Below are 26719 nucleotides of genomic sequence, written 5' to 3' on the forward strand. Positions count from 1 at the left end.
TCCTATATTAAGGGTTGTACGGTAGAAGCTGCACTACAGGTTCACCTGGGCCCCTGCATGCTAGCTCCGCCCAGGAGCCGGGTTATAAATATGCGTGGCCTTCAGCTCGCAGCCATTTCGGCAGCTGCTGTAGGAGGCCACACTTCAGATACTAATAAAGCCTCAGTTTGAATTCAACTCCGTCTCCAGCCAAATTGATCATGCCTCACTCCCCGTGTCTGCGTGGGTTTTTCCCCCACAACCCAAAGATGTGCAGGCTAGGTGGATTGGCCACGCTAAATTGCCCCTTAATTGGAAAAAATGAATTGGGTATTCTAAATTTTTTTTTTTTTTAAAGCTTTCAATTTTGTTTTGCCTACCTCCTCTCCTTTATCCGCTAGGCCCAGATTCCACTGCAGCGCCCGCACTATTTTATTTCACTAGTTCATTAGTCTGCTGCAGCTTCATTCGCAGACTGTTCCCCCCACCCCACCCCACCCCACCCCCCCCCCCCACCCCACCCAATACATGCCCATTCTGCTTGTCCTTGAGCATGCCTGCTCGTTTTTAAGGTGATAGATTGTATCAAATGTGCTGAGAATGTGTGTTCCGGTTTGAGCCCCGGCCGGCTGCATGTTGATAGATTGGGTTGAAGTGGTCACAGCTGAATATGTTTCTTTGAGGACACCAATAGAGACAAATTGTGAGTGGTGATGACATTGTCCAGGGGTGTGGTGGGACGGGTGAGGTGGGGGTGAAGGGATCGGTGAGGTGGGGGTGAGGTATGGTGGGGCGCAAGGAAGAACTATTTTGAGCAACGCATCATAAACCACAAAATCAAAGCTGTGCAAAGCCTCAATACTACCTGCCAGTGTCTTACGTCCTCCCAACACATTCCAACGTGGACTGTTTGGCAGCACGTTTACGGGTGGCACGGCAGCAGTGGTTAGCACTGCTGTCTCACATTGGCAGGGACCCGGGCTCGATTTCGGCTTTGGGTGGCCTTCTGTGGGGAGTCTGCACATTCCTCCCCGTGTCTGCGTGGGTTTCCTCCGGGCGCTCCGGTTTCCTCCCACAGTCCAAAGACGTGCGGGTTAGGTGGATTGGCCGTGCTATGTTGCCCCTGATGTCCAAAGGTGTGCAAGTTAGGTTGCGTTATGGGGAAAGGGTAGGGGAGTGGGCCTAGATAGGGTGCTCTTTCAGTGGGATGGTGCAGCCTTGAAGGGTTGAATGGCCTCCTTCTACACCGGAGGGATTCTATGATTCAATGTCTAACTAAAACTTGAAGTCTGGCTAGTTTCCATTTCTGGAAGAACATACTCTTGGAATCTTAATTGGCGAGAGCAATTTATCTAGTCGTTATTTGTCGCACCTCCACGGGGACTATTTTGTGGCACGCTGCGGTGACTGCTCTCCTGAAAATAGTTTGTGGTTGTGCTTACCCTGAGAATGGTGATCAGGTTTTATATCGGGGCACGCTCTTTGATTCAGTGTGGGTCCGTGGGCGGAGCTCCAGCTTCTGAGTGGATAGGGTTTGGGTTCAAGGTCCACTCTGGGAAATTGAGCACAAAATTCAGACTGACCTTCGAAGGCAGTGCCCTGGTTTCCAAGGCTGCTGTCCAAGGTGCTGACTTCAGTTAGAAGCGAAACATCCGTTTTTAAGGAAGAACGGGCGAGTCCTCCCATCCAATGTTTACCCTTGGCCAACATCAATCATGAAAAACAGGATTGTGAGGGAGTTTCCACAACGCCCCACCCCCGACATGTTCTGCGATGGCACACGCAACTCGACACCAATAGCTGTCTGTGGCATCTTATTTAAAATAAATTTGGAGTACCCAATTCATTTTTTCCACTTAAGGGGCAATTTAGCCTGGCCAATCCACCTACCCTGCACATCTTTGGGTCGTGGGGGCAAAACCCACGCAAACACGGGGAGAATGTGCAAACTCCACACGGACAGTGACCCAGGGCCGGGATCGAACCTGGGACCTCGGGTCTGCAGCATCTTGCGCTTCTCGCTCGCCCACCCCGCCACCCCGGGAAGGTGCCACGGGAAGGGGAGGGGTGGCCTTCGGCAGGATCGGAAGACCCCACCAGCGGGGAAGGGTCAGAGAATCCCACCCATTATCTGGCCCTTGTCAAATTGCTGGGATCCTGCTGTGCGCAAGATGGCTGCCGCATTTCCTCATCACAGCTGTGACTATGCCTCAGGAAAACTACTTGATTGGCTGTAGAAGCTCTTTGGGACATCTGGCAGTCATGAGCAGGACTGCATGACGATCACCTTCGGATCAAGCGTCATTTTTGGGGGGAATTTAGCGGGGGGGGGGGTGGTTTAAATGGAGAGATGCCCTTTCTGCCATCAACCCTCCCCATTTATCCAGGCTGGGACCCAGCAGCGATACATGCTGGCTTCCCTGCAATAGAAGCTGACTTGCTATCGAGCAAACAAGTCCTGGAGTGGGACCTAAAGCCAAGGCTTTTGGCCTCCAGAGACTGGGGGGCTCCCCACCCAAGTGCCGCAGTTCCCTTCCAGTGGTGGATTTGACATTGAGTCTGCAGACTATGGGGGTTTGGCTAATACGAAGAGCTTCCTTCAGGAGACGTTAACACTACAGGCCGCGGTGTTTGACTGCCCGTTGCCCGCGCAAACGGCCGATTACGTCGCGCAATCATTCTCTTAAAGTGCCCCCCCCCACCCCGTCCAGCTAGAAGGCTGTAAGGAACCACTTTAACCATGATGAACACCTTCTTCCCAGTGTGCCAATGTGCTTTATATAAAGAAAGACCAAGCGTTGCAGACAACGTGTTGTCGAAATTCAACATCGACTCCTTGCTTTTGTATTTGTTGGCCTTTATTTGCCGAGCCCGGGACCATTTACCTTTTTGGCCCGCCCATGTCTAATGATCAATTTATCTGTTGTCCACGTCAGTCCACTCCGTTGAAAAACATAAACCCTAACATTCGGCTGCACAGAATCTGTCTCAATACGGCGGATATGAAGCGTGTGGATTGCTGGAGGTGTGGCATCCCGCCAAGTTGGCGGGGGGGGGGGATGCCGGACTTCCACAATCCAAGCCAGGCCGTTATCGCATTGTCGTTTGTGGGATCTTGCTGTGCACAGATTGGCGTTTCTCACACTGCCACGGTGACGACTTCGCAAATACTTCACTGTCTGCAGAGCGCCTCGTGCCGTCCTTGATGCCGTGCGAGGTGCTGAGCGAAGCCAGCAACTGAGGGGCTGGTTTAGCACAGTGGGCTAAATAGCTGCTTGTAAGGCAGGCCAGCAGCGCGGGTTCAATTCCCGTACCAGCCTCCCCGAACAGGCGCCGGAATGTGGCGACTAGGGGCTTTTCACAGCAACTTCATTTGAAGCCGACTTGTTTTCATTTTCGTTTCATTTCATTTCTCCGGCCCTTCCCGCTAGGGGGACATTCCGGCTCCAGAACGGGTGAGCCGCGGGACGTCAGTGGGGGGGGGGGAAGCGCAAGATCCCGCCGGCGGCCCATGACAAGCCATCTCCGGCATCGAAAACACACCGTGGCGGGGGGGAGAGGGCCGAAAACCCCGCCATTTTGTCTCTCTCAATCCATGAGCGCTAATCATGCCCTTTGGCTCTCGTAGCCAAGTACAACCAATTACGATTTGCCGTGCGTTAAGAGTTAAGGTTAAGTCCGGAATAAACACCGATCCAGCCTGTGAGCTTTTAAATGCTTCATATTTCATTGTGGAAGACCCCTGTCTGTTGCGTCATTCCCATTTTCCACGTTGGGTAAACAGACGGCCTTGTTCGGCAAGGTTTGGGAATCGGAAACGTTGGGCAGAGCTTTCTCCGGCTGGGCGAAGGCGGGTTCCACAAAGAGCCAGGTGGGAAAAACAAACCCTTCAAATTGACCGCGTCCGGGATCCTGACATGATCCGACCGCCTTGTGGCTTTGCTTAAAGCGGGAACGTACGCTTTATACTCTTTTATCAAATCAATAATCAGTAACTTAAACGAATGGGGGGTTGGTGGGGGGGGGGGGGGGGGGGGGGGGGGGTGACAGACCCTAGTGGGGCACTGTAACTAAAATAGAACGTCAAAAGGAAAATTAATGAACTCAAATTAAAATGTTATAACCGGGGTGGGGGGGGCTGATGATGCACCCCAGCCCCCGTGGCGCCCGCCGGTCGCGCAAGGCCGGAAGCGTACAGATGTTCCCTCTCCAAGGTCACGTGGCCGTCAACGTAGCCGCAGTAGAGGGGCAGACAGTCGGGTCGGACGACCCCCTTGACCGGGTCTCTCTTTATATGTACTCAGGGTGCTTAAATAATCAATGCTTTTCACCTGTGCATCCTTAACCTTGATATTGCAATTAACATAACATTCACATCCCCCGCCACGCACCATCTGGCAGGAAAGTATTTGACGTGATTGAAAAAGGCATTTTGGAGCCTCTTTAAACTTGAATCGCTTCTTTTCCCAACAGCGCAGGCCCTCTTCCCTGCGTCTGCACAGCAGGAGGAGCTACTTCAATGAGACTGACAAGCTGGAAAGGCTCCGATCATTAGGACTAAAGACCTCCCACCAACGGGTAGGTGAGAGGCTGCTGTGCCAGGCACCTCTCTCAGCGAGTGCTTCCACTGTTTGGCAGGAGATCGCCAACATCCCGGGGGGCGCGTCACCTGTCGAGCACTTCGCTGACCTTCAGCTGCACTCCCCCCCCCCCCCCCCCGCCAAGCTTTGACCCCCAGCACGGGGGAAGCTGCACCTTCCCCCTCTGACCAAGGGTGAGAAACAAAGGCCACATGTAAGCCAACAGCTCCACTGGTAAGGGCAGCACGGTGGCGCAGTGGTTAGCACTGCTGCCTCATAGCACCAGGGTCCCGGGTTCGATTCCCGGTTTGGGTCACTGTCTGTGCGGAGTCTGCACGTTCTCCCCGTGTCTGCGTGGGTTTCCTCCGGGTGCTCCGGTTTCCTCCCACAGTCCAAAGATATGCAGGTTAGGTGGATTGGCCATTAAGTGTCCAAAAGGTTAGTTGGGGTTTACTGGGTTACGGGGGATAGGGTGGCTTAGGTAGGGTGTTCTTTTGAATGGTCGGTGCAGACACGATGGGCCGAATGGCCTCCTTCTGCACTGTAGTGATTCAATAATTCTGGCAAGAGCAACAGAATCTCCAGCTACCGTCCCCTCTGCCACCTGCACCCCCCACCCCCCAACAGGGCAGATGGAGTGGAACACAAGGTCCAGCAGGAAGGAGGCTCAGACCCCGATACAGGGTCTTCAGGCGGGCATCGGAACAGGAGTAGGCCCTTCGGCCCATCGAGCCTGCTCCGCCAGTCAGTACGACCATGGCAAATTAATGTCTTTTTACACCCGCCATCCCACGATCAGCTCTCCTGGTTCGTGCGAGCACCGTAGTGGCCCTCAGTCTCTCACAGGTGGTCACCGATATCTGCGCTGGCTTCCTCGGCTCGCTGGCTGGGAGAGCCTGCCATCTTGCTCCTGTCCTTGGGAGGGCTCACCTCATTCCGGATCCTCAGATCGCACAGCAGGGCTCCCGACAAGAGCAAGTATTCCCGCAGCTTCAAATATCCCAAGTGCTGGTGAGCCCTTGCAACCCATCCTGTAGTCCCATGAATTAGAAATCCTTCCTTTTTGGGCGACGCAGTGGTTAGCACTGCTTTTTAAAATATAAATTTAGAGTACCCAATTCATTTTTTCCAATTAAGGGGCAGTTTAGCGTGGCCAGTCCACCTAACCTGCACGTCTTTTGGGTTGTGGGGGGCGAAACCCACGCAGACACGGGGAGAATGTGCAAACTCCGCACGGACAGTGACCCAGAGCCGGGATCGAACCTGGGACCTCCCTCCCTGTTGTAGCATTTTAGATGCGTTTGCCCTTGAATATCCTACGACTCTGCTTTGCACTCTTGTGCATTTTGTCTCCTTCCTTTGCAAATCCTCAACATGTAAAACACTTCCCACCCTTACCCAGCCCCCAGCATTTTTGCATTTCCAAAACCCAATCATATAATCCCCACAGTGCAGAAGGAGGCCATTCGGCCCAACAAGTCTGCACCAACCCTCCGAAAGAACACCCCCACCTAGGCCCCATCCCTGCCCTATCCCCCCAACTAGCCTTTGGACAATAAGGGGCAATTTTAGCACGGCCAGTTCACCTAACCTGCACATCATTGGACTGTGGGAGGAAACCAGAGCACCCGGAGGAAACCCACGCAGACACGGGAAGAACGTGCCGACTCCACACAGACAGTCATCCGAGGCCGGAATCGAACCCGGGTCCCTGGCGCTGTGAGGCAGTAGTGCTAACCATTGTGCCACCGTGACCACGCCGCCCATTCCAATAGGGAGCGAGCAGGAAAGGCTTTGTGATGTCCTGAGATTGTGAAAGATGTTATATAACTGCAAGCTTATGTTTCTCCATCGAATCAAGTACATGAAATGGTCTACACTAATAAAGCTGTCAATCACCACATCTGGTGTGCACTAATAAAGCTACCAACCACCACGACATCTAAGTTATCCACCAAGTTTCACACCATCTGAATTTGGATATTTATCATCTGATCCTTCATCGCTGTGTCAAAAGCCTGAAACTCCTTGCAAAGAAGAGCAGTGATAGTGCCTTTGCCACATGAATTGTAGAAGGCCCACCACCACATCTTCTATGGGGTAACTTTGGATGCCCGCTTGATTGGCATCCCATCCACAAACATTCACTCCCTCCACCACTGGCGTACAGTGGCAGCCGTGTGTACCATCGACAAGATGCACTGCAGGAACTCACCAAGGTTCCTTAGGCAGCACCTTCCAAACCCACGACCGCTACCATCTCGAAGGACAAGGGCAGCTGATCATAGAATCATAAAATCCTTACAGTGCTGAAGGAGGCCATTCAGCCCATCGAGTCTGCGCCGACCCTTGGAAAGAACACCCTACCTAGGCCTATGCCCCCACCTTATCACCCGTAACCCACCTAACCTTTTGAATTCTAAGGGGCAATTCAGCATGTCGAATCTACTGAACCTGCGCATCTTTGAACTGTGGGAGGAAACTGGAGCACCCGGAGGAAACCCACGCAGACACGGGGAGAACATGCAAACTCCACACAGACAGTCACCCGAGGCTGGAATTGAACCCCGGTCCCTGGCGATGTGAGGTAACAGTGCTGACCACTGTGCCACCCTAAGATACCTGGGAACCCCACCACCTGGAAGTTCCCCTCCAAGTCACTCACCATCCTGACTTGGAAATGTATCGACCGTTCCTTCACTGTCGCTGGGCCAAAATCCTGGAACTCACTCCCTAACAGCACTGTGGGTGTACCTACACCACATGGAGCGGTTTAAGAAGGTAGCTCATCTTCAATTAGGGATTGGCCAATAAATGCTGCCTAGCCAATGAAGTCCAGATCCCTTGAACGAATAAATAGAAAAATTCTGGCCTTGCTAGCAATGCTTATTTCTCAAGAATGTTTTTGTGGGTTAATTTTAAATGCTGGTTTGAATTTTCTTCTGGTTAACTGTGGCACATTGGTTAAATGTGCGGCATTGCCAGAGATACCACATGTTGGACAAGATACCAAGCTTGTGTCATAGAATCATAGAATCCCTACAGTACAGGAGGCCGTTCGGCCCATGGAGTCTGCACTGACCCTCTGAAAGAACATCCTACCCAGGACCATGTCCCCGCCCTATCCCCGTAACCCCACCTAACCTTTTGGACACTAAGGGCAATTATCATGGCCAATCCACTAACCTGCACATCTTTGGACTTTGGGGGGGGGGGAACCGGAGGAAACTCACGCAGACACGGGGAGAATGTTGAACCATGCACGTTCACCGATTAAACAACATCAGCTGAAATTCAAAACTAGCTGATGGATGTAGAGCGCTTTGAAACATCTTGAGCTGCAAAATATTTCAATTAAAACAACAATATCTAAGTGATATTACAAATAATGGTGTACCCCACGGAGCGTGCGACCGAATAAATATGAGAAAAAGATAGTTATTTGTCGCACTCTTTCCCTCTTGGACATTAAAAAAATTAATCTTGCTCATGATTTGCATTTAAACACTAAGTTATACACAACACAGCCATGGAGTACTCTCGACATTCTTAAGAAAAATTAGTTTTCGCCCCAAACAAGTGCACCGAGGTTAAAGCTTTATTGTAATACAAGGCTTGTTGCAGCTCAATGAAATTTCATATTGATCCCTGTTTGTTCAGAGAGAACTTTAAGTGCCTCCCGGGAATTGAATTTCGATTGCTATCTCATCATGGTAGCACAGTGGTTAGCACTGTTGCTTCACAGCTCCAGGGTCCCAGGTTCAATTCCCTGCTTGGGTCACTGTCTGGGCAGAGTCTGCACGCTCTCCCCCGTGTCTGCGTGGGTTTCGTCCGGGTGCTCCGGTTTCCTCCAACACGTCCCGAAAGACGTGTTGTTAGGTGAATTGGACGTTCTGAATTCTCCCTCCATTACACCAAACAGGTGCCAGAATGTGGCGACTAGGTGCTCTTCACAGTAACTTCATTGCAGTGTTAATGTAAGCCTACTTAATAATAATAATAATAATCTTTATTATTGTCACAAGTAGGCTTACATTAACACTGCAATGAAGTTACTGTGAAAAGCCCCTAGTCGCCACACTCCGGCGCCTATTCAGGTACACAGAGGGAGAATTCCGAATTCTCAGCTAGTACGGGAATTGAACCCACGCTGCTGGCTTTGTTCTGCATCACAAACCAGCTGTCTCGCCCACTGAGCTAAACCAGCCTAAAGATTATTATTATTTATCAAACATTTCTTGGGATCACTGGGATTTTATGCTTGGTGTATCAGTTCTCCAAAGGTGCTCTTCGTGGAGTTTTCAGCTTGATGTTCCTGACTGGAGCCGTTAGGTGGGCTCGAAGTCTATCTTTCCCACTTTGCATCAGGATTTAGACAGGTGGGATGACCATCTCTGCTCTCTGCTTGTTCGGAACAACAATGGGACAAGGGTTTTAACAGGTCCCCAGTGTGGTTCTTAGTGAGCCCACCGTCCAAAATTACTTTATTGTCGCCCTGTGCCTTCAAGGGATTGCAGCATGGCATCCCCAGGAAGGAAGTGTGTCATGCGATCCATTTTAGTTTCACTTTTGCTTTCGGCAGAGTGCGCGCACAGCTCTGCTGCTGGTAAATTCAAGCTTTGTTTCGGTGCATGATGGTTCACCTGTGCTTAGAACTACTAAACGAACCCACAATTTGTTTACCCAATTCCTTATGAGTGATTGGTGCTTTTTATATCATTATAATACAGAGGACAGCGATTTGCTGCTAATAGACATTGAAAGGCAGATCATCCACTTGGCACTCCAGAAACAAAACTTGCATTGAAAGAGTTTCTTTCACAACCTCGAGATTATGCCAGTCAACTTTCCAGTAAATTTCACTTTTATTTTTATGTGTTTTACTTGAGGAAACATGACAGCCAATCTGTGTACAGCAATCTAATAACAAGATAGACTGTTCACGCACTAAAATAGCAAACATACTGCGGATGCTGGAATCTGAAACAAAAAAACGGAGGATGCTGGAAAACTCAGCAGGTCCGGGAACATCCATAGGAAGAGAAAACAGAGCTAACAGGCACGATTCAGCCACCCAGTTACGACCCAGTTGCGTGCGGTGCAGATCCCAGCCCCAAATCAGGCTCCGGGCGGGCCGATCGCAAGTCGCCCAGCTCGGCCCACCAGGCGCGATCTGGATCACTCCCTCGCTGGTCGAGATCCAGATCTCCGTTTGGTACAGGTGATACCATGGCAATCCCCCAGGCACTTGGGCACCTTGGCACTGCCAGCCTAGCACCCTGGCAGTCTTACCCTGGCACTGCCAGGGGCCAAGCCCGGGAGGGGACCTTGCCTGATAGAGGGGGCGAAGGGGGGTTCACGGGGGTCCTCTCCAAGGTTAGGGTGGTGAGATGGGGTCAGGAATGCATGGGGGACCTGAAAGAAGGGAGGAGGGGGTGAAGATTGTGGCTGCCGGGCAAAATGGTGCGCCGATCTGTGAGGAGCCTTTCCTGCTGGCTAACTTCAACAGGAAATTCCTCTAAGTGTGGCCTCGTGGGGAGCAACTCCCCAAGGCCCCAAAAAAGGCAACGTACCATTGGATATCGGAGTGCTTCTCGATGATGCACCCCACTAAACCCGCCATTCAGCGGACATTAACCTGAGTCCGCTGAACTGCGCCCAACGATTCGAGCACGCGTGACCCTCCTTCAGAAAGGGGAAAATGGGAACTACATACAAGAAGGGGGGGGGGGGGGGGTCGAAAAACTGGAACGCGGTGATTAGTGGGAGCCGGGGGAGATGGCAATAAAGATGTAGCAAAGCTTAAGGACAAGTGACAGATGGCCCCGTGGGGGAGGGGGCGGGAGGAACACAAACAAAACTTTGGGATGTGAAGAAAAAAGGCAAAGATGGAGAAGGGTCACAGTGTAAAGCTGTTGAACTCAGCGTTGACCGTTGAAGCAGTTTTTTGAGGGATGAATGTTGATCAATGCTGAACGCCCCTGCTCTTTGCCAAATAGTTCCATGGGATCTTTTACATCCATTTGGGATGGCCTCAGCTCAATATCATATTTGGGAGGCCGCACATTTGACAATGCAGCACTCCCTCTGTACTGGGAGTGTCAGTCTAGATTAAGTGCTCAATCCTCTCGAGTGGACCTCGAACCCAGAACCTTGTGCTCAGAGCTGTGAGCTTCCGGGTCTGAGAGATTCCAGGCCCGCATTATAAATATCCTGTGATTTACTTTAAATTAGATCAAACTTGGATTCGATTGATTATTAATCCTCACCTTAAACAGTCAGAGGTACCGGTGCTAGTGCAAGAAATGGAAAGGGTGCTGAGGTTCAACGTTGCCCCCCGGCGGTTGGGCGTACAACCATGAAGATCAGCACATGGATAATCTGATTTTAAATAATTACACCCAAGGTAGCCCGACGCACCCGCCATCCTGAGAGTCAACACCTAACCCACCTTCACCGACCCCCGAGAGCTCGCTGCCATTTTTGACTGGCAGCAGGCAGAAGGGCCAACCACTCATGGGTGGAGGTCCTGCCTTGCACAGCCCTCCAGCCCCTCCCGGCACAGCGCTGCAGTGGCCAGAAGAGGTACCGCAGTGCCGTGCCTGAGACTCAGTCCTGGCTCCGTGGGGGAAGGGGGTGGGGGGGAGGAGGCCCTGGAGGGTTGGGGGGGGTGGGGGGGAGGGGGGGGAAGGGGGGGGAGGGCGATCTCAGTATCAGGGATAGGTCAGGTCAGGAGGGAGGGCTGGAGCTCCCAGGTCCTGGTGAGGGGAGGGGGGGGAGGGGGCACACTAGTCTGAAGGGACGCTCAGATTGAAGTCTTCCCCCCTCTCCACCCTGCTCGCCTGAGTTGGAAATTTTTTACTTTTCCATTTTGGCACCCTGCTCTAACTGGCCAGCCTAAAGATTGAGGCGGGGCTGGAGATGGCCCTTAGGTGGCCACTTAAGTGCTTTAATAGGGGCAAGTGGACAGCACGGTGTTTCAGCGGTTAGCACTGCTGCCTCACGGCGCCGAGGACCCGGGTTTCGATCCCGGCCCCGGGTCATTGTCCGTGTGGAGTTTGCACATTCCCACAGTTTTCACAGTAACTTCACTGCATTGTCAGCCTACATGTGACAATAATAAAGATTATATTATGACGACCCAAATGTCTCACTCGTCCACAGCAGAAGATATGGATGATCGACAGCCTAGCGTGATTCGATGTGCTGGTCAGATGTTATCTCTCATTCTTTTAAAAAAATAAATTTAGAGTACCCAATTCCTTTTTTCCCAATTAAGGGGCAATTCGGTGTGGCCGATCCACCTAACCTGCACATATTTTGGGTTGTGGGGTTGAGACCCACACAGACACGGAGAAAAGGTGCAAAGTCCACACAGAGAGTACCCGAGGTCGGGATCGAACCCGGGTCCTCGTGGCCGGGAGCTTGCGGTGCTAACCACTGCTGCCCCGGTGGGTCAGGTGTTAAGTGGCACAAGTGGCCTGTTTGGTTTTATGGGGAATTCCTGGGCAAATTGTACAGTAACTGCGTTTATTTTTTCTGGTGCCCGCTCACGCGTCATCAGATTCGATTGAATTTGATCGGGCTGCTCATCGCAATGGGGTTTGAAGCTTGTGATGTCTACAATACTTGTTTGGCCTGGCAGTGTATAGCTTTGTACCCAGCTATTAAAGTGCAGGCTTTTCCTCAGGTGTACGTTGTCCACGTCAACTGGTCTCGGAGGTGGCATTTGAAGTGTTTGTGAGGGACTGTAGTTTCTTCCTTTCCCTGATTCCTTTGCACAGAGGCCCGTTCGCAGATAATTCACTCCCATGCCAATTCCCGCTCCGAACTAACAGCTCGAAGTGGCCTTAGCCTTTGTTCTGTAATTTTCTCAGTGCCGAGAGCCACGGATTAGTCAAGATCAACCGTGACATACCCGACGCTTGAATTGGGCGAGGTTCACGTGGCTCCTCGCCACTTCAGTGTCAGACAGTCCCTCATAAATCCGACGGGGAATTCAGGATAAACATCTTATCCCCAGAGAAAGGATTTGGATTTTGAGGTACAGTGAAAAGTATTTTTCTGCGAGCAGCTCAACAGATCATTAAGTCCATGAAAAGAAAAGAAAAGAGAAGAAAATACATAATAGGGCAACACAACATATACAATGTAACTACATAAGCACTGGCATTGGATGAAGCATACAGGGTGTAGTGTTAATGAGGTCAGTCCATAAGAGGGTCATTTAGGAGTCTGGTGACAGTGGGGAAGAAACTGTTTTTGAGTCTGTTCGTGCGTGTTTTCAGACTTCTGTATCTCCTGCCCGATGAAAGAAGTTGGAAGAGTGAGTAAGCCGGGTGGGAGGGATCTTTGATTATGCTGCCCGCTTTCCCCAGGCAGCGGGAGGTGTAGATGGAGTCAATGGATGTGAGGCAGGTTCGTGTGATGGACCTGGGCGGTGTTCACGACTCTCTGAAGTTTCTTGCGGTCCTGGGCCGAGCCGTTGCCATACCAGGCTGTGATGCAGCCCGATAGGATGCTTTCTATGGTGCATCTGTAAAAGAATAGTGACAATATGGAACTGGCTACCACAAGGAATGAGGTGGAATCAAGCCAAAGGTTAATAGGTGCACGCGGGGGAAAGGAACAGGAGAACATGCTGATAGCATCAGATGAAGAGGGGTTGAGAGGAAGATTGCGTGGAGCATGAACACCAGTTGCACTTTATGGGAGAGACTGGAACTATGGGATATAGGTTAAAAATGAAGAGTCTCTCATTCAAGGTGGAGGTGAGGAGAAGTGTTGTCTCTCAGAAGGTCCTGAGGCTGAATCTTCCAGTCCCGCAGAAGGAGGCCACCGGCGGCGGGTTCCCCGGTGGGGCGGCCCGAAGGCAACGCAAGCGGCCGGCGACTTCGGCAGTATCCTGTCAGCAGCCAAGGGTGAGCCACCTCCTGCGCTGGAAAATCCCAGCCTGAACCTTGGGAATTCTCCCCCCCCAAAAACAACGGAGGCAGGGTCCACGATTCTTGAGTAACAACAAGGGAGTCAAAGGTTATCGGGATGGGGGGGCAGGCGGGAATGTGGTCAAAGGTTATGGTGGGGGGCACGGGGAATGAGGTCAGAGGTTATGGCGGGTGGCAGGGGGAATGAGGTCAGAGGTTATGGCGGGTGGCAGGGGGAATGAGGTCAGAGGTTATGGCGGGGGCAGGGGGAATGTGGTCAAAGGTTATGGCGGGGGCAGGGGGAATGTGGTCAGAGGTTATGGCGGGTGGCAGGGGGAATGAGGTCAGAGGTTATGGCGGGGGCAGGGGGAATGTGGTCAAAGGTTATGGCAGGGGCAGGGGGGATTGTGGTCAGAGGTTTCTGGGGGGTGCAGGCGGGAATGTGGAGTTGAGGCCACAATCAGACCAGCCACAATCTTATTGAATGGTGGGGCTGGCTCGAGGGGGCCGAATGGCCTACTGGGATACAGAACTGGCTGGGTCATAGAAGACAGAGAGTAATAATTGAAGGGTGCTTTTCTGATTGGAGGGCTGTGACCAGTGGTGTTCCGCATGGATCAGTGCTGGGACATTTGCTGTTCGTAGTATATAGAAATGATTTGGAGGAAAATGTAACTGGTCTGATTAGTAAGTTTGCGGACGACACAAAGGTTGGTGGAATTGCGGATAGCAATGAGGACTGTCAGAGGATACAGCAGGATTTAGATTGTTTGGAGACTTGGGTGGAGAGATGGCAGATGGAGTTTAATCCGGACAAATGTGAGGTAATGCATTTTGGAAGGTCTAATGCAGGTAGGGAATATACAGTGAATGGTAGAACCCTCAAGAGTATTGAAAGTCAGAGAGATCTTGGTGTACAGGTCCACAGGTCACTGAAAGGGGCAACACAGGTGGGAGAAGGTAGTCAAGAAGGCATACGGCATGCTTGCCTTCATAGGCCGGGGTATTGAGTATAAAAATTGGCAAGTCATGTTGCAGCTGTATAGAACTTTAGTTAGGCCATACCAGGAATATAGTGTTCATTTCTGGTCGCCACACTACCAAAAGGATGTGGCGGCTTTAGAGAGGGTGCAGAATAGATTTACCAGGATGTTGCCTGGTATGGAGGGCATTAGCTATGAGGAGAGGTTGAAGAAACTCGGTTTGTTCTCACTGGAACGACGGAGGTTGAGGGCAGACCTGATAGAGGTCTACAAAATTATGAGGGGCATAGACAGAGTGGATAGTCAGAGACTTTTTTCCAGGGTAGAGGGGTCAATTACTGGGGGGGCATAGGTTTAAGGTGCGAGGGGCAAGGTTTAGAGGAGATGTACGAGGCAAGTTTTTTTACACAGATGGTAGTGGGTGCCTGGAATTCACTGCCGGAGGAGGTGGTGGAAGCAGGGACATAAGTGACGTTTAAGGGACATCTTGACAAATACATGAATAGGATGGGAATAGAGGGATACGGACCCCGGAAGTGTAGAAGATTTTAGTTCAGACGGGCAGCATGGTCGGCACAGGCTTGGAGGGCCGAAGGGCCTGTTCCTGTGCTGTACTTTTCTTTGTTCTTTGTTCTTTGATTGGTAGTTTTGTATGGACGGTCTGTTTCTGTGCTGTTGGCCCTACGCATCTTTGTCACATCACCCAAAACAAGCGACCCACTAATTCACCAACAACCTCAAACGCAACCTCAACACCAAATTCAACTTTGGTGCCTTGCCAATCTCAAATACCACGGACTGGATTCTCCGCTGGCGGGATTCTCTGTTGTGCCGGCAGCGCCCGGGGATTTCCCGGCAGCTGCCCACAATGGGCTGGCGGGCGGGACGGAGAATCCCGTCCAACGTTTCCGTACAACTGATCGCTGCTTTGCCAGCAGCATAGAGGCTCGGATGATGGGGAGGATGGGCCCATTATGTGCTGCACAGTGACACGCTCCTATTCCCAGATAGAGTTGCTGAAGATGCCTCCCTTTCCCTTGCCCCCAGTGGTATCTGCAGCATTGGGACTGTACTTCAAGGGAGATCTGCTCTATTCTGATTGTATATGAGCTATGGCGCGGGAGGTCTATGACTAGATAAATGAATAGTGGATCAGCAGATGCTGTTTTATTGTGTGTATGTGCAAAATGGTTGAAATCCTGATTCACACCCAAGCAGCCCTCTCTCTCTGTCTACCAGGTTCTCTCCGATCACCATCGAGGGGATGACGAGCCTCGCCGGCGTGAACCTCTCAGGCCCCACGGGCACCGGCTGGTGCATCTTCGTGTACAACCTCTCCCCCGAGGCGGACGAGAGCGTCCTCTGGCAGCTGTTCGGCCCCTTCGGGGCGGTCACCAACGTCAAGGTCATCCGCGACTTCAACACCAACAAGTGCAAGGGCTTTGGCTTCGTCACCATGACCAACTACGACGAGGCGGCCATGGCCATCGCCAGCCTGAACGGATATCGCCTGGGCGACCGCGTCCTACAGGTCTCCTTCAAGACGAGCAAGACACACAAGTCGTGAAGGTGCCCGGCAGAAGGGCACCAGAGAGAGAAAGAGAGAGATAAATAAACACACACACATGCGCGCGTGCACACACGGAAGCACCCTCCGCAACATAAAACAAACAAAAAAACAAAAAAAAAGTAAAGCAAAATAATTAGTACGCCACCAAACACAGATAGACAGACACATACGAACACGCAGACAGCGACAGAACAAAAAACACAATTTTAAAAAAAAGATCCATTAAAATATACCTGGGCTTACAGAGAAAACAAAACAGACTTTTTGAAGAGCCAGTGTTAGCGTTATATTGATACAAGACATCTTACAACAAATAACGAGGAAGCAATTTCATAAACAACTTTGAATACTTTTTTCATAGCTCTTACTATATGAATATAATACGTATAAAACATTACTACGCAGGGGGTTTTAACCCAGCCTAATATTAATAATAATACTTATAACTACCTTCCTTGAAGGTGATTATCTCTTGTAATGGTGGGCAGAACAGAAAGCTGGGAAACAGAACGTTTCACAAAGGCCCATGTTCAGGAGTGTCGTGTGATTGCAATTGATATATAAAAGAAAAAATATCTTTCCAAGGGGAATATTTATGAATGCAGCTCCTAATTAGTTTACCTTTTTTTTCTCTTTTTCCTGTTCCTTCCACGGTTTTATTAACTAAGATCAATGAAGAAAAAAAAGCAAGTGCAATACCGCCTGGCAGAACGCTGAAAAAGCTCTGTCGGACACTGAAGTGCATTACGGTAGATTAATTGTCCAAATGTCTTTGCTAACTTTACTCGCCTAACTTGTGCTGCGTGTTCTGCGTCGTGAGGGGCACTTCCCACTTTTGCAAGTCGGAGCCAGGGACTCGGGTGGCGAGCTCAGAAGGTTTGCGTGCAAACTGTTTCCGTGCGACCTTATCGGTGGAACTGGCATGTCGTTGGCTCGATACTTGAGACAGATTGTAGTGTCGCACTGTCTGTCGGAGTGACGCCCACTCCCGGCGAAGAAAATTTGGGGATGGGCAAAGCGGGCGTGTCGCCAGTGGGGTGGGCTGTGCCACAATCTAACGAATTGCCTCTGCGAGTTAAACTATTTCCCAAATAGGACAGAGTTCTCCTTTAATAAAGCAATTTCGTCATCGTAGTGCAGAAGTGACAGCGAATCTGATCCTCGTTTTAGCTTCTTAAAAAAAAAAGGAAAATCTTGAAAACATTGAAACAACATAATGCCGTTCACCAAAGCGAATAATGCATATCAACAGAGGACAGCTATGGGGGTCAGTTGTAAGGTCGGTTCCTTTTTGCTAGCAAGTGTTTTTTATAAGAGACATTTGAGACTGCAAGTTGTGCAGTTTGATTTATTTTGCCGTCTACCTTTCTTGAACCCCTCTGGTTGTAACCTATTCTCTCTGGTTACCAATTTTAAGCCAATTCTTTAGATTACCAGAGACACAAAGCGACCCCTCCCCCCCCCCTCCCCCCGAGAGAGTACTCACCCCTAAGGCGGCAATACCAATTTGTTCAACACGATTAAAGCTTCTTTTTGACATAGTTAACGGATAATGGATCCTGCCAAACTGTTCTACCGAGCTGTCAGGAGGACAGGTCATGTATAAAATAAAGTTATTTGATATCCCTATATTTATAAAAGCTAAAATAAAGCATCCACCTCTTTCATATTTAAACATTAGCTGTTTACAGGGCAACCGCTTAGGGAACACGAGGAGAGAATGTTTGACAAATGCCTTGGTGGAATAGTCTTTGCACTTCTCAACTGCCCCCTCATTGGATACTTGTGTGTCTCCTTGTACGTGAGGGAAGGGGGTGGGAGGGCAGATGTGTTGTGCAGTCTGCGAGGGAGAATCGCTCAGTCTCTCTTACAGGAAAATTTAGCGCGCCCTGACTGACTTGACCAGCCTCACTTGAAACTCCAGCCACCTTCACCCCAGGGCCACCAGGCTGCGCCCCACGCCCCACACGGTGATGCTTACCTTGCTCTCCTGGTCTCTCCCTCTAACTCGCTGGCTTGGCATCATTCCGATGTGGGGGGGGGGGGGGGGGGGGGGGGGGGGGGTGAATATCCATATGAATTCCTATCGGTCTCTTCTCATTGTCGAAGCATCAATACCAAAAGAAGCAATGATAAATCCAATAGCAATGTTGAAAGTGAGGAAGGACAAGACTTCAGCCTCCATTTTATGTGGAAGGCCCTCAGAATGATATAAGGTTATTCCTGAACAGCCAGGACACATTAGAGAAATGTGACAAGCACTGTTCCTGTAAGTCTCCCTCTATCTCGTGCTCTCATCTTAAGACATGGTATTCATTATATCCTCCACTGGAGTAAAGGCTGCATGATATCCATTGGGAAGCAAATTCAAGATCTTTTGACCCTTTGTCAACAGGTTCGACCAACACGCCTACCCAATATGTCATGTTGAACATTATAATCCACATTTTCATACATGAGGCACGGTGGCACATTGGTTAGCACTGCTGCATCACAGCGACAGGGACCCAGGTTCAATTCTAGCCTCGGGGGACTGTCTGTGTGGAGTTTGCACATTCTCCCTGCGTCTGCGTGGGTTTCCTCTGGTTTCCTCCCACAGTCCAAAGATGTGCAGGTCAGGTGGATTGGCCACGCTAAATTGTCCCTCACTGTCTAAAGATGTGCAGGTTGGGTGGAGTTAAGAGGTTCCGGGGAGAGGGTGGGGGAGCGGGCCTAGTTAGGGAGCTTTATCAGAGGATCAGTGCAGATTCTATGGGCCGAATGGCCTCCTGATGCACTGTTAGGATTCTATGAAAATTTCTAATGGAAGCAATCGGCAATAATGGGGAGTTCCTGGGTGCACTGCCTAGCATAGTTACTCCCGCCGCACCCCCCCCCCCCCCCCCCCCCCCCCCCTAATCAAAGGTTACATCGGTTTAGGTGCCTGTTCAAGGTTAATCTTCCTAGGGGAGATAGTGGCACTGTCACTGGATTAATAATCCAGAGGCCCAGGGTAATACTCTGGGGAGCTGGGTTCGAATCCCACCAGGGAAGTTGGTGGAATTTAAATTCAACAAAAATCTGGAATTAAAAGTCTAATGATGACCATGAAACCATTGCCAATTGTCGTAAAAACCCATCTGGTTCACTGATGTCCTTTAGGGCAGGAAATCTGCCATCCTTACCTGTCCTTACCCGGTCTGGCGTACATGTGACTCCAGAGTGCTTAAGTGCTGTCCTAACCAGCGACGTCCACAACCAATGAAGAAAAAGAACATTTTAGTCCCTGCTATCTGAATGACCCCTTACTCAGTCCAGATGAATCACAGTCAGGAGCTGTGGACAAGATGGTCCACTCATCGGTCCGAGGTTGCTGGTAAACTGATCGGACAGACTCCTGACGGGGTTTAAGTCAGAACCCACAGCTCCTCACTGGGTATTTTTCAATGCTCCCTTTAACCGTAACTCGGTCCCACCTTGTGCCAAAAACAATCAACGTCATGCAAATCGAAATGAAAAACGCCAAGGTACTCCCATTCAGTATTGCCTGATTAACACAGTGAATATAAATGTCGCTTGTATATGCACTCCATACACAGCACACGCACATGCCAAAACTAGCACCTACAGCGGTCAGTGTCGTACTGCTTTCCTGCCCAACTCAACACTTCCAGCGAAGAACCAAGCAAAATACAGTAGTGGGTGAATTTCTGGCAATCAATGGGACAAGCTAAACTCTAAAGCTTAACCCAAACCCAAAAACCAAGTACAATAGTAATGGCAACTTCTAGTACTGTTTGTAACAGTTAGCTGCTGTTGGGCAGTTCTCTCAAACACTTATGGTGCTGCAGCATGCTCTGCACCCCCCCCCCCCCACCCCCACCTTGCCCTGCTATACCTTTGGTACCTGGTTGGTAATCTGGCAGAATGGATTGCTTCCCCCGCTCTCACCCCGCCATCCCCATCACCTGAGTTCCACCCTGGCGAAACCTGCCGGATGAAAACCGGGTGGGTTCTAACAATAAGTTGGCAATCTTCCTCCCTAACAGCACTGTGGGTGCACCTACGCCACATGGAGTTTGGCGGATCGAGAGGTCAGCCCGCCGCCACCTTCTCGAGGGCAATCAAGGATGGGCAATAGTGGGCAGCACGGTGGCGCAGTGGGTTAGCATTGCTGCCTCACGGCGTCGAGGTCCCAGGTTCGATCCCGGCTCTGGGTCACTGTCCGTGTGGAGTTTGCACATTCTCCCCGTGTTTGCGTGGGTTTCGCCTCCACAACCCAAAGATGTGCAGGGTAGGTGGATTGGGCACGCTAAATTGCCCCTCAATTGGAAAAAAATGAATTGGGTACTCTAAATTTTAAAAATAAGGATGGGCAATAAACGCTGGCCTAGCCAATGGCACCCCCGCCCCGTGAAGGATTTAGAAAAAGATCTGCTGCTCTTGGGGCACCATTCTCTCCAACCGTGAGCAATGTCACTGGAGGTTCACCGTGCTCGGAAAAGTAGAACTGAATTCCCACCTTTTAGTTTTGCCTTCTTACATTCGTGCATTCCCTGACCTGTCACCCACCTCGATAACATCATCCCTTCACCGTATGTCATGAATTGAGGCGGTTCAAGGAACGTGATAAGGCATCATTCCGATTTCTCCCAGACCATAGTCTCAAAGGAAGCTGTCAGAAATTCTCTTGAATGTTTGACAGTCACCCCAGTAGCAAACAGAGCTTCGCCTTTCAAAGGTGTTCCATCTTCGAACCATCCACTATTTTCATACTTTGTGCGCCCCATCACTTTAAAGTGACAATTCCAATTCATTCAGTGCCACCCCTTTCCCCTTTATATGTGGGTCATTTTTACGGTGATAATGTGGTTAAAATAGAATAACCTCAGGGGATTAAATTCAGTTACAACCCCGTTCTCCTCTCTCTGTCACGTTGGAGATATCAATTTTTGTATGTGTCGGAAGACAAAAGAAAACTGCAGAACTGTAAGACAATTGAAGATTTTACTAGTTTGGGGATATTTCTATATTGACATGGAGGAAAGGCTAGATCCTGAAAAGGGTATCTTTGCTTGTATGCATCTTGTGTGGAGATGTACCTTGCTCCTATATATAAAATTCAGAAAATAGATATCTCAGTTTCTCGGTAAAGATACTAATTTTTTAACAGGGTTTCAAGATTTTCCTTTAACTCTTGTATTGAGATTTAGTGAGTCCATCCTGCGCTTTCCCCATTTCGTGCTCTCATCTCCTAAGAGTTCCTTGAGACAGGAGCCTTCCCAACCACAATTGTATTGACAACTGGAGGGACTTGGACAAGGCCCCACGCCTCCCACTCCATCGTTGCAACTCTGGGCTCGAAAGTATTTGCGCCAGCACCGACCTTGGACACCCTGTGCCGAGGCGGTGTGAGGTTGAGAGGAAATAGCGGCGTCCGGCGCCTACCATTGTGGCCACATGTCAGTTTCAGCGTCGGGTACACACGCTTCATTCCAGTTTGAAGGGTTTGTACTTGGAACTGAATCCACGTTGGATCCTCCACAGCAAATCTTAGGTGTCAGGCTTTGGTTTTGCGGTTCTGCAATAGTGCGTGCGACGCGGACACTACACATTATTATTGTACACAGTCCTTCGCTACAACACTCCTTTCATCTCTAATAGCCCACGGATCATTTTTTTTCTCTATCAGGGAAAATTAATAACTCTCTCTGTGACACACTAATACCCCACAGCCTCACGCATAACACCTCCATCAGTGAACCCTCTGTATGATAGATATATCATGACCACCGCTAATTCACACAGTTTATGTGTCCATATTAATAGGCACCATATCAAACACCCCATTTCTAAAAGGCTCATCAGTATATAACCCTCCGTGACATGCTCTATGATGTGACATGCATTAGTTGAGACTATGGATGCAGCAACACGGTGGCGCAGTGGATAGCATTGCTGCCTCACGGCGCCGAGGTCCAAGGCTCGATCCTGGCTCTGGGTCACTGTCCGTGTGGAGTTTGCACATTCTCTCCGTGTTTGCGTGGGTTTCGCCCCCACAACCCAACAATGTGCAGGCTAGGTGGATTGGCCACGCTAAATTACCCCTTAATTGGAAAAAAATAATTGGGCAGTCTAAATTTTTTTTTTAAAAGAAGAAAAAAAAAGAGAATATGCATGCATCAGAAGTCTACATCCCTCACTTGTTGCCTTATTAGTGGACGATTTTAGCAAAGAGACTGTGCTTTATTGAGTTACGTCAGATGGAGAACTGCACATGGCTCGCCTGACTGCCAATGTCATGTATTCGTGACAATTAACAACATCAACAGGCCAGCGAGCATTGCCAGTCCTTACGGTTACTTATGGGATGGGGGCTGTTAGCTAAAGGTAGAACGCTCAGTAGATCTCTCAGCCTTGCTAGTTTATCACCGTGAAAGAAGATCTAGATCATCGAAGACCGAGAGGCAAATATTTTCCACAGAACTGCTCCATAGTCACTCCATATCAGCGCAAGTAGACTTCCAGAGGTCTTTCGTGCCTCCTTCTACTTGGGTTGAACCTCTAGTTAGAAGGTGCCTTGATGTGACGCCATTGATCAAAGAGACCTTGTGTAGCTCGCTGTTTCTAATCATGATACCCCATGAGGGAGAACTCTGTAAAAGAAATGCTAACAAGCTATCCCCAGAAGGCAAAATATAAAATTCAGACACGTCAGTGATAGTACAGAAGATTTTCCTTCAAACGGTTATTTGTTCCTGGGCCAATTCAGCTCAGTGGTATTTGCGTGCCCCCATCCATCTGAATGTAATTAGGAGCTGGTTTGAAAAGTGAACATATTAACTACCCCCCCCCCCGCCCCTCACTCTACAATTAATGTCCCCTGTAGCATTTAGCATCCAAAACATCTCTCGACCATGGATTTCCCCTCCTTCCTATAAATCTTCGAAAAATACCATTCGGAATAGAGCCTTGTTCTAGAAACAAGTGTGTTCCGGATAATTGTCAGGATCAACAATGTTGTTGTGTCACACAAGTAGAGTTAAACCATGACCATTGCCTATTCTTGTATGAGTATGCCTTGCATACAGCTGCCAAAGACAGTTATAGAAACGGTCTACTATATTCATAACAACATACATGTCTCGAATAATCCTTTGAATGTGGAAGGACTGTCAAAAGAGAAACGAAAGGTATTAATGTATCGGGTTTTTTTAAAACAAAAGGATTCATAAGTGATCCCCTTTTTGATGTATCTTAAAAAATCCTGAAGACCTGCTGCAAGAACATGATGCAGACTTCTAATCATTTGTCTCCCCCCTTCCAAGCTCTTCCTATTTATTGTGATAGATAGATTATTGTAAAAAGTCCTTGTTTCCATGCTGGGGTTGGGAGGGTTCTAACAAACAACATTGGCGAAACATTTGATGACTTTTCATATTATAATAAATCTTGCCAAAGAGATGATCTCTTTGATGTGAATGGGTTTAAAAAAATCTATTTTTATAAAAAAGAAAAAGACCTCATTGAAAATTTTTACACAACCTTGATCGAGAAAAAAAGAGAATATTTTGACAGGTTATGTTCTTTTAGTGGGAGGGGGAGGACAGTTTTGTCACGTGTGCTCCAGGTTGATAACTTTTTAAGACTTAAAAAAAAAAGGGAGCATAAAACACATTGTTTTCGAGCAAGAATTGTTGATACTAAAGTACTCTTAATGACAGGGAGCACTCTCTCAACAGTACAGGTTCCACACAGTGACATCATAACAGCTGACAAGGTTTAGTTGAGGCCTTCCTATTTAGTTACCACGACAGGTCGACATTTCTGAAGAGAAGATTGCCACTGGGAAGGAGAGATTTTTAAAAAATCAAGTGACTCTCAACCCGTTGGCTTTGCCCGTGTGTTGGGAACCAGTTTGCTTCAACGAGACGGGCAAACGGTCAAGTTCCAAGTTCCCTCCCTTCATTTTGTTCCTTCACGCAGGTGTCCCGATTAAAAATGAATCGCACCCTTCTTCTCCTGGTGGATGCCTGAGACTCTCCCCTCCCCCACCCCGGCGCACTGCAAAGTTATTTGTCGTGTCAGAAGGACTCGAGTTGCTTCCGAGAAACCCAACGGCTGCTTAAACGCACATTCCCTCGACCAACTTGGGCCGTTTGTCGAATTCCCGAGACAATAAATGGAAGCATGTTCCCCGCCTTCTCAACCTTGACCCTCGCCTGCGGTGTGGTGACCCTCTGGTTAAATCAACACCAGTCAGCCCTCCCCCTCAAAGGGAGCCTATAGTCATCTTTACCTTTATATACAGAAAATGAAAAGCTCACTCACAGATCGATTTTTCCCTACTTGAAATTTATAGTTCACTTGCATTCTTGTAGGGAAATATCACACTCCCATCTGGCATCGTGTTAAAATCGTGTTTCTTCACTTTGGCCATTCTTGCGACTTTCGGCCGACAGCAACTATCGACCAACAATTCTCCAATTGGCGTAGAGTACCCTGTCTCGTCACCAGCTTCAAAATGTCCGTTTGAAGTAGAGGAGGACCCACCGTACAGGGCGGCTTAGCCGCACGGACCAGATCTTGCCTGCTCAACCGGGCCTGCCCTCCATACTTGGGCCATGGCCTCCTCAGACAGACTCTACCTCTACCAGCAAGCAGGGCGGTCAATGAAGACGAGGCAGCGTGTCACACCCTGGCATCCTTTGCCGGGTCTTCAACCCTCAGCTATTCACTGGTGAAGAGAGAGTGAGCATTTGGGACCTCTGGGACAGATAGCGGCGGAAGGTGCGAGGGGTGAAACAGTTCCAATTACTCAAAACCTGCCAACGAGGAACAAAATGAATGGAAAGCGTAATGAAGTCAAGTTTTTTAAAAAAATTTTGAACAGAGTTGGCACTATTCTCTTCAATCAAAATTGTTTGATCATTTGTCTGAGGGCCTCAGTATATTTATTTATCTTTACCACCTCTTTGACATAAGTTGTTCTTCCTTCGTTGGGTGTGGTAGGTGCTAGTTGACTCTTTGTATGTTCCAAAGGCAATGTTTGCAGAAAGCCACAGGTGCAAAGCCCTGCCTAACCTTTCCCAAGCTGAGCAAAGCACTAAAGGCTCTGTTGCGTTTGAAATTTAAAAAAAAATGCTTTTGATTTTCAATTTGGCTTTTCTTTGACCCATGTTGACTTTCTGTGGGGGGAGGGGCTTTCTTTTTTTTAAATTTCCTCCCTCTTCCCCCCCCCCCCCCCCCCAAGACTTGACTATTGCCAAACTTGCAAGTTTAGTTTGCATTCTCACTTATTTGTTTCCTTCTTTTTTCTTAATGTCAGATGTTTCTTTTGTATCTGGAACTCTATGTGTAAAGACATGGGTCTAATTTTGTTAGAATAGTTTTTAAAGATTTAAAAAAAAAAGGGAGAAAAAAAGATTTTCTATTGTTTTAAAACCGTGTTAAGTGTATTGTATGAATCTGTGGTAGCTTACATTGCAAGAACAAAAAAAAAACATTTAAAAAAAAAAGCACCATGACCTAGGTAATATTTTGGCAAATAATAGCTTCTTGTACCTTAACTTATTCAAAGGTTGAATATATATTATCGCACTGTAAAAGTCGTTCTGTGTATATTTATGTTCCTTTATATTTGCAAGTTTTAAACAAAAAAAAAAACGACTTTAATTTTTACCAATAAGTGGTTTAGCTTAATTTATTCTAAAGGGAACAAACTTAAAGTTTGAGGAAGGCTCTCCCTAGTCAAGTACACTTTTCTTTAAAAGTGTATGTCGTGATTCATACGAAACAAAACTATTGAGTATTAGGAAGTTTCTTTGTGTGATAGTTGTTCTAAATTTGCTATTACTTTCGTCTTGTTAAACATTTTCAGTCTTTATCTAATAGTAGTGTCAATGGAATTTAACATGTTATTGCTTGCTACCTCTTTAGTTTTATTTTTTCCTCTATGCCAATCCTCTAAGGTGCAATGGGTGAGCGGTGATGACCAAATGGGATTTTTTGTTTTGTGGGAAAAATGGGGGGGAAAAAAGGTCTCTGAGATATTTGTGGATGAGGGATGTCCGATTGACTGGACTATCGATGACAAGTTGTGGGGTGGAGTGTGTGTGTGTGTGTGCGTGGGGGGGGGGGGGGGGGTTGGGGGGAAAGTGGGGGGCGCAGGGTTCTGGAAATACAGTGAACAAAATGGAACCCTGGACGGAGTGTGTACAAAGCATTAGTGAGGAGGCACAGATCCTTTTACTCTTTGATGTATTTAGTTGGGGGAGGGGTAAAAGTTCCTACGATCATTTAACTTAATATTTATTTCGATGGTAAATTATGGCTGATTTCATGTTGGAACAAACTTGCTAGTTTAGAGTATTTATTACTGGGAATACAAATGTGAAAGCTGTAAACATTTTTCATTGAATTGTTTGATTATTTGTACTTTTCATGCCAGACAATAAACTTCAGAATCTTATTGCAGAGCTTCATTCTGTGGTGTTGTTGTTTTCTCGGCTGTACTCAGATTGCTCACTGTTAAGCTTCCCTTGCAAATCAGGAGGCATCGTTGGAAAAATACCTCTCCCTCCCCAGTTTTCCGCCACCTCTTCATGTGAAGATGTGGAGATGCCGGCGTTGGACTGGGGTAGGCACAGTAAGAAGTCTTAAAACACCAGGTTAAAGTCCAACAGGTTTGTTTGGAATCACGAG

At 48.7% G+C, this 26719-nt stretch overlaps 1 protein-coding gene across 10 annotated transcripts in view; it reads left to right on the forward strand.

Moving 5' to 3' along the window:
• Positions 1–26493, forward strand: part of LOC140403268 (ELAV-like protein 2) — a 258076-nt gene extending 231583 nt beyond the window's left edge. For 9 of the 10 annotated variants that reach the window (XM_072491044.1, XM_072491045.1, XM_072491047.1 and 6 more), the window contains one exon: positions 15685–26493. In XM_072491044.1, the coding sequence (XP_072347145.1) occupies positions 15685–16033 (349 nt within the window). In that variant the 3' untranslated portion in view covers positions 16034–26493. The remainder of the gene's footprint in view (positions 1–15684) is intronic. The other variant, XM_072491048.1, reaches the window with a different exon arrangement.
• Positions 26494–26719: the final 226 nt, after the last annotated feature.

The sequence above is a fragment of the Scyliorhinus torazame genome, chromosome 27 (assembly GCF_047496885.1).
Source record: "Scyliorhinus torazame isolate Kashiwa2021f chromosome 27, sScyTor2.1, whole genome shotgun sequence".
NCBI lineage: Eukaryota > Metazoa > Chordata > Chondrichthyes > Carcharhiniformes > Scyliorhinidae > Scyliorhinus > Scyliorhinus torazame.